The following is an 8919-nucleotide window of genomic DNA, read 5'->3' as shown; positions in this document are numbered from 1 at the left end:
TGAATCGGTTTATAGCCTTATACAGCTCCCATATAAACCGATCTCTTATTCACCCCCTAAAAGGGCGCATTTCTTACTAGATTTGGCTGAAATTTTACACAATGACTTCTACTATGGTTTCCAATATTCAATTCAATTATGGTCCGAAATGAACAATACCTTGATATAGTTCCAATAAGATAGCAATTCTTTTCTTTTATCTTTTATTTGCCTACAAAGAGATACCGGGAAAAAAGCTCCACAAATGCGATCCATGGTGGAGGGTATTTAGATTCGGCCCGGCCGAACTTAGCACGCTTTTACATCTTAATATTTATTTTTGATGAGTAATTAGGTCTTTTGACTTTGATGAATTTGTTTATGCATCGAAATTCTTTCCTTTTTGCTCGAATTGCAGATTAAACAAACTCTTGAGCGACGCGAAAAATTGGTTTCGCGATAGACTAACAGGCTATTAGATTTTTACGAAGATCCGAAATATATATTCTTTGTAGGGTCGGAAACTGACCCTACAAAGAATAAATGAATATACCTCCTATCCTATGGTGATAGGTATAGAAATGGCGACGAATGATGATGTTGTCTGTGTTGTTGTTTGACTTTTGGTTGTGTTCTGGCAAAGAATAGAGTCCGTCGGATTTATTAATAATTTAATAGCCATTTTTTCTGCGAATGAAGTCAGTAGGCTTAAGGGCGACGATCATTTTAATTTTACAGTTTTCGTTTGTTTCACTTTCGAGACGAGCTTAATGATTGGAGATTGGAAAAGGAAAGCCAGGGATCACCACACACACCAACCACTAGGGGACGCGTTTCGTTATTTGGTTAGAATTCCTCATAGGCCATATTAGAAGTGAAGGCTTCAAGGGCCGCACGTTGGTATGTTGTACTTATATCGTATTTGTTGCGAAAACGCCTCTATGATATAAAGACCACATTTCCCATGACAAATCTGCCTGCTAGCTGTTCATTTCCCAATTACTGTGTTTGTGGAATGGCAGATTTTTTGTTTACACAATTACACTACTCCCATGGCATACACATGATTCTGTGCATCTTTTTGGAAGCTGTATTGATGGTTTCGAACGCTAGACGCAACGGCTCCCGTTGTTGCTGCTTGTTTCATGGCAAAAAGAAAATTTCGGATCATTTGGCTTGTCTCGAAAGAGAAACAAATGTTAAATGCATACATCCCGTACAATAAAATAATAAAAAAAACTATTAATTTGATTATTGTTATTATTATTTCAAATAAGTTCGTAATTTTTGTTTCTTGTAGGCCAATAGACCTTCTTTACGCAACTGCCGTGTATAATTTGAATATCTATAATATAAGGCACCTCTTGCCGACTGGGAACCTGAGTGAGCGACAAAATAAGTTTCCTAAAAAGAGAGCGCATGTAAATAAAATATGCTTTTTTTTATCCATATTAAGAAAGAAAAACTCACATATTTTTCATTGGGAAATACTTCGATTATTTGCCTTGTCATATCATGAAATATTGCCGTATATTTATCAACTTTACGATCAACTACCTCTTTTATTAGGATGTTGACCAGGCGTTTGCGATTTTTAATATCCAAAAATTTGTTAATTTTATAGAAATCAATAACATTATGGCCTTCTGTGGAGCGTTTCAGTATATCAAGGACAACCTACAGTAGAAAACAATCGGGAGGGTATAAAAATGTAAGGAGGATAGATGCGTTTGGTATGTCTAAAGTTAAACTTACAAATTTATCTTCTCCACATAGACTTGTTGACTTACGATGTGCTGTCTTATTTTGAGGGAGTACGTTTTGGCTTTCACTAATGTTTTCATCTTGTTGACCATTAGTTGGACCATAATCCATACTATTTGCGTGTTCCAATGCAGAAAAATCTGAAATATACAAAAACATATATCGATAAATACATATTGTTTCAACTCCCCCGCCTAATTAGTCCAATTTTGGAAGGTACCAACCAGTATACCACTCATACAAGCAGAAAATCAAGTTTAGTAATACATAACTAATAATAAGGTTGTACTCAAGGCTTCGAACTGAAAAATATGATTTAAGAACTAATACAAGAGTTCCTATAATTTGCAGCAAAAAAATAAAACTTTTAAGGAATAACAAGTAAAAGTGCGCTAAGTTCGGCCGTGCCACTATGGATTCTGCTAAATATTTATACAAAATAAATAAATTTAGTTGAGGGGCATAATTCTACTCTACATATCAAACTTCTGTCAAATCAGCAAAAATCAAAGCTTCTAGGAACCGAACAAGAATGATGGAGAGACCTGTTTATATGGGAGCTATATGCCGTAATTGGCAAAGTTTTGGAAGTCCTAACAGAATACCGCATGCAAAATTTCAGCCAAATCGGACATAAATTGAAGCTTCTAGGGGCTCAAAAAATCAAATTGGGATGTCGGTTAATATGGGAACTATATTAGGTTATATACCGATAAAAACAGTGTTTGGTACAGTTGTTGAAAGTCAGAACATCACATGCAAAATTTCAGCCAAATCGGACAAAAATTGCGGCTTCCAGGGGTTCAAGAATTCAAATCAGGTGATCGGTTTATATGAGAGCTATATCAGGTTATAGACCGATGTAGACTGTCCTTAGCATAGGTGTTGGAAGTCATAACAGAACACTATATGCAAAATTTCAGCCGAATCGCAAAAAAATTGGGGCGGCTTGTAAGAGCTCAAGAATTCAAATCGAGTCATCGGTTTATATGGGAGCTATATCAGGTTATAGACCGGTTCAAACCGTACTTGGCACGGTTGTTGGAAGTCATAACAGAACACCAGTTGCAAAATTTCAGCAAAATCAGACAAAAACAAGTAAAAAAGCGTTAAGTTTGGCCGGGCTCAACTTTGGATACCCATCACCTCGGGTATATATGTAAACCACCTTTCATTAAAATCCGGTGAAAATTGCATACCTTATGTCCCATGGCAGTTATATCGAAATATGTTGCAATTTGTACTAAATATTAATAAGTACAGTAGGTATATTTAAAAATAAACCTATCGGAACCATATACCAAACGGATGTCGAAAAGCCTAACATAAGTCACTGTGTCAAATTTCAGTGAAATCGGATTATAAATGCGCCTTTTATGGGGCTATATCCAAATCTGAACGGATTTAGGCCAAGTTGTTGCAAAATGTCGAAAAGCCTAACACAAAGCACTGTCCCAAATTTCGCCGAATTCGGACAATAAATGCGCTTTTAATAGGCCCAAAACCTAAAACCGAAAGATCGGTCTATATGGCAGCTATATCCAAATCTGGACCGATCTATGCCATATTGCAGAAGTATGTCAAGGTGCTTAACTTAACTCTCTGTCCCAAAAAAGCAATGCCGCGCAAAGAACTCGATAAAAAGAAATACCGCGCAAAGAACTCGATAAATGCGATCCATGGTGGAGGGTATATAAGATCCGGCCCCACCGAACTTAGCACGCTCTTAATTGTTTTATGACGGTTGATAAGGCTAACCTGCTGACATGTTTACGGGAAATTCTTCCCTGCCGGAAAGCTATCAACCAGTCCCCATTATTGAAGACGTATCTAGTGGCATGCCTCAGATATATTTTCGAACGCGTGGAGTCAAAAGGGTTCTTGCAGATCTCAACATAAATAAATCCCCAGCCAGGATGGCATATAGTCACTTATTTTATGCAAGTGTTTTTCGACGCTCGCTTGTCCTTAACGCAATCTTTTCAACCTTGCTTACCGCGCTGGTGTATTCCCGGCGCGTTGGAAGTTTGCGAACGTTGCATATTACCGACCAATAGCGTTATGCTCCGCTTTTTTCCAAAGTTATGGAGAGCATGGTCAATTACCATCTCGTGAGATACTTAGAGTCCAATGGTTTTCTTAGCCACCGACAATATGGATTCCGCAGAAATCGCTCCACGGGTGAACTGCTCTATTCACCAGTTTGATGAGAGTAATGCCGTGGCTCTGGATATCTCCAAGGCATTTGATAGGTTCTGGTACGGCGCACACCTTTCAAAGCTTGTCGCTCGATTTATATCGAGTTTTCTCAGAGATCGCACTATAAGAGTTGTGGTAGATGGGTTCTCATCTGACGAATATAGATTGACCGCAGGAATACCACAAGGCTCGGTCCTTTCTACCTTCTTTTTATACCCTCCACCATAAGATGGGGGGTATACTAATTTCGTCATTCTGTTTGTAACTACTCGAAATATTCGTCTGAGACCCCATAAAGTATATATATTCTTGATCGTCGTGACATTTTATGTCGATCTAGCCATGTCCGTCCGTCTGTCCGTCCGTCCGTCCGTCTGTCTGTCGAAAGCACGCTAACTTCCGAAGGAGTAAAGCTAGCCGCTTGAAATTTTGCACAAATACTTCTTATTAGTGTAGGTCGGTTGGTATTGTAAATGGGCCATATCGGTCCATGTTTTGATATAGCTGCCATATAAACCGATCTTGGGTCTTGACTTCTTGAGCCTGTAGAGTGCGCAATTCTTATCCGATTAGAATGAAATTTTGCATGACGTGTTTTGCTATGCTATCCAACAACTGTGCCAAGTATGGTTCAAATCGGTCCATAACCTGATATAGCTGCCATATAAACCGATCTTGGGTCTTGACTTCTTGAGCCTCTAGAGTGCGCAATTCTTATCCAATTGAAATGAAATTTTGCACGACGTGTTTTCTTACTATATCCAACAAGAGTGCCAAGTATGGTTCAAATCGGTCCATAACCTGATATAGCTACCATATAAACCGATCTTGGGTCTTGACTTCTTGACCCTCTAGAGGGCGCAATTCTTATCCGATCAGAATGAAATTTTGCACAACGTGTTTTGTTATGATATCCAACAAGAGTGCCAAGTATGGTTCAAATCGGTCCATAACCTGATATAGCTACCATATAAACCGATCTTGGGTCTTGACTTCTTGACCCTCTAGAGGGCACAATTCTTATTCGATTTAAATGAATTTTTGCACGAAGTATTTCGTTATGATATCCAACAACTCTGCCAAGAATGGTTCAAATCGGTTCATAACCTGATATAGCTGTCATATAAACAGATCTGGGGATTTGATTTCTTGAGCTTCTAGAGGGCGCAATTCCTATCCGATTTGGCTGAAATTTTGCATGACGTATTTTATTTTTACTTTCAACAACTGTGTCAAATAAGGTTCAAATCGGTTCATAACCTGATATTGCTGCCATATAAACCGATCTGGGATCTTGACTTCTTGACCCCTAGAGGTCGCAATTATTATCCGATATGCCTGAAATTTTGTACGATGGATCCTCTTATTACCATCAACAAACGTGTTTATTATGGTCTGAATCGGTCTATAGTCCGATACAGATCCCATATAAATCGTTCTCTCTATTTTACTTCGTGAGCCCCAATGGGCGCAATTCTTATACGAATTGGCTGAAATTTTACACAGGTCTCCAACATATAATTTAATTGTGGTCCGAACCGGACCATATCTTGATATCGTTTTAATAGCAGAGCAACTCTTTTCTTATATCCTTTTTAGCCTAAGAAGAGATGCCGGGAAAACAACTCGACAAATGCGATCCATGGTGGAGGGTATATAAGATTCGGCCCGGCCGAACTTAGCACGCTTTTACTTGTTTTATTTTCATTGACAATCTACTGGATCTGACTTCGAATCCGTTCTATTCGTTCGCATATGACAGTAACCTCTGTCATTCATTTTCATTCGAGAGATTGAAAACAGGAGGCGGATTATGTACGTAACCCTCTGTCAGGATTTGATGGCCTTTTCTGAGTGGGGTCGAATGAACAAAGTAGATTTTAATGCACGCCAAGACGTAGTGCTGGTTGTTGACCCACAATCGATTCACTGCTACTTTACAATCGTCAATATCTATCGACGGTGTAGATATCAAGCAGTCAGAGGCTCTTGATGTTCTGGGCATGAAGATTCAATTTGATGTCCGTTGGTCAAAACATGTATTTGAAGTGCCGAAGGAAGCATTCTAGTGCTTGGGTTTTCTTAAGCGGTGTAAGAAAAATTTCACTCCCTCTGATCTTCTTAATATCTACACTACGTACATCTGGGCGAAGATGGAATAAAACTCGCAAATATGGGCCGGAGCTCCATAATCATCCTTGGAGATGTTTGTTGTCCCATAAACGATTCACTGCTACGTTACAATCGTCAATATCTATCGACGGTGTAGATCAAAGAGTCAGAGGCTCTTTATGTTCTGGGCATGAAGATTCAAGTTGATGTCCGTTGGTCAAAACATGTATTCGAAGTATCGAAGGAAGCATTCAAGTGCTTAGGCTTTCTTAAGCGGTGTAAGAAATATTTCACTCACTCCGATCTTCTTAACATTTATACTACGTACATCAGGCCGAAGATGGAATATAACACACAAATATGGACCGAAGCTCCAAAATCATCCTTGGAGCTGCTCGACGATGTCCTGAGGCGGGCGTTGGTGTTGATTGGAGATGGTAGGATATCCAACTCAATTGTTTCCCTGGAACATCGTCGAAATGTGGGTTGTGTGGCGCTGTTCTATCGATTCTTCTACGGTGTGTGTTCTTCGGAAATCAGTCTTCTGATTCCTGACTGGAGGTTGTTTGTCAGAAAAACAAGATTTTCTAGAAGCGCGCATCGGTTTGTAATCGATTGGCCAGCTGATCAGACCATGCACTACCGAGAGAATTATTTTTTCCCAAGAAGGGATCGTATGGGGAATTGACTTCCGGCAGATGTCTTTCCCGCTACTTACGACATCCAGAAATTCAAAGCAAATGTCAATAAACACTACTCCCTCTTTCCCCCTCCTATCCCTAACTATCCTTTATAACTCAATGCACTGTATATATAGGGGACATCCTCTGCGTGTTGGTTGATTGGAAAAAAATTGGTCAATAATCTGATATAGCTCCCATATAAATCGATCTCTTGATTTGAGATATTCATCCTCTGGAAGCCGCAACTGTTTTCCGATTTGGCCGAAATTAAGCACAAAGTGTTCTGTTATGACTTCCGTGCATCCGTGGTAAGTATGGTCCAAATCAATCTATAGCACCAAGATTTTTAGTACCTTTTTTACTCGTATCGTTCATATCAAAATCTTCTGAATTGCATTCAGTCTTCAGCTCAATTTGATCCAAAAATGAATCAGTATCATCAAATGACGGCGTTGTAGTTCCACTAGGGTGATTCATATCATTATAATGTGTCTCACGCCACTCCTTGAGCATAGCCCGAAAAATTGTTCTTATTCCTATTTTCGGTATAAGTTCAGTAATTTCTTCTTCGGTCAAATATAGCAAAGAGCGTAGAGTAATATCTTGATCTGAAAACAGAAACAAAAAACAACTTTTGTAAGTAAATGATCCCATGTGAGTTCCTTCGTACAAACCTCTGAAAATGTTTTGTAATTCAATTAAACCCCATTTTTGTAAAAGATGTAGGGCTTCAGCTAAACCCGGTTTGAGAAAGTCTTGTTGTGGGGTTGAAGAACGTGATTTTACTGCAAATAAAAAATTTTAAATTGTTGCTAAAATTACAAGCAAGTAACAGAGTAATAAGTTCGACCGGACCGGAATAATTAATAAGAATAATTTATTTTTTTAATTTTCTCCCACTGTGCGACATTCAAAAATAACGCAGTACTTTCAGATGAAAACTACTGGTTCAGGGCTTCACCACAAGACCGTTCGGTCCCCATGCATGTATCTTATTTGACGAGAAGCTTGTCCCCAAGGAGAGACTCCCTCAATTGGCTTCGTGGTATAGAGGTTGGCTAGGCTTAAAACCCTCTTCCAATCCTTCCAGATCTCTTAGAATATCATTTACCACACATCTATCGCCATAAGTCTCATAGCGGCAGTGGCTGCCTGATACTGTATCGGTATGTCTATAGGCTGGACACTTCACCACTGTCTTTGCCAACACCACATGTTCCCTGAACCTGTTGTAATGTTGCACTTTTCTTCATCGCCATCCACGTAACTGTTGATGAGTAAGTTAGTATTGGTCTAATAGTGCACTTTTAACGCCACTGGGCTATACTCGAATCAGTTTGTAGTGTTTTCAGTTCTTCATCATTATCTTGATCTTTGGAAAGCTGTGAATAATCTAATAAAGAGTACACCAAGAAATATTCTGTCTGCTCATACAAAAAAACCAATCCTTTCCATTGGAATACTTTTCAATTCTATTCTATAAGAGCAAGGTATACATTTTTATACCCTCTACCATAGGATGGGTGTATACTAATTTCGTCATTCTGTTTGTAACTACTCGAAATATTCGTCTAAAACCCCATAACATATATATATTCTTGATCGTCGTGACATTTTATGTCGATGAGCCATGTCCGTCCGTCCGTCCGTCTGTTCGTCCGTCTGTCCGTCTTTCCATCCGTCTGTCCGTCCGTCCGCCTTTCTATCGAAAGAACACTAACTTTCGAAGAAGTAAAGCTAGCTGCTTGAAATTTTGCACAAATACTTCTTATTAGAGTAGGTCGGTTGGGATTGTAAATGGGCCATATCGGTCCATGTTTTGATATAGCTGCCATATAAACCGATCTTGGGTCTTGACTTCTTGAGCCCCTAGAAGGCGCAATTATTATCCGATTGGAATGACATTTTGCACGACGTGTTTCCTTATGATATCGAACAACTCTGCCAAGTATGGTTCAAATCAGTCCATAACCTGATATAGCTGCCATATAAACCAATCTTGGGTCTTGACTTCTTGAGCCTCTAGAGGGCGCAATTCTTATCCGATTGGAATGAAATTTAGCACGACGTGTTTTGTCATGATATATAACAACTGTGTTGGGTATGGTTCATATCGGTCCATAACCTGATATAGCTGCCATATAAACCGATCTTGGGTTTTGAATTCTTGACCCTCTAGAGG

The 8919-nt window shown here is 39.2% G+C and overlaps 1 protein-coding gene across 1 annotated transcript; it reads right to left on the bottom strand.

Moving 5' to 3' along the window:
* Positions 1 to 1242: 1242 nt before the first annotated feature.
* Positions 1243 to 7253, bottom strand: LOC106089710 (uncharacterized). The gene is made up of 4 exons (XM_013255664.2): positions 7091 to 7253; positions 1735 to 1883; positions 1450 to 1656; positions 1243 to 1383 (listed from the first exon to the last, which is right to left on the bottom strand). Exons 1-4 carry the CDS (start codon positions 7248 to 7250, stop codon positions 1243 to 1245), a joined length of 657 nt encoding a protein of 218 aa, XP_013111118.2. The 5' UTR covers positions 7251 to 7253.
* Between the last annotated feature and the right edge of the window lie 1666 nt (positions 7254 to 8919).

Source organism: Stomoxys calcitrans, chromosome 2 (assembly GCF_963082655.1).
Source record: "Stomoxys calcitrans chromosome 2, idStoCalc2.1, whole genome shotgun sequence".
In the NCBI taxonomy this organism is placed as follows: Eukaryota; Metazoa; Arthropoda; class Insecta; order Diptera; family Muscidae; genus Stomoxys; species Stomoxys calcitrans.
This window is presented reverse-complemented; position numbering and strand designations above follow the sequence as displayed.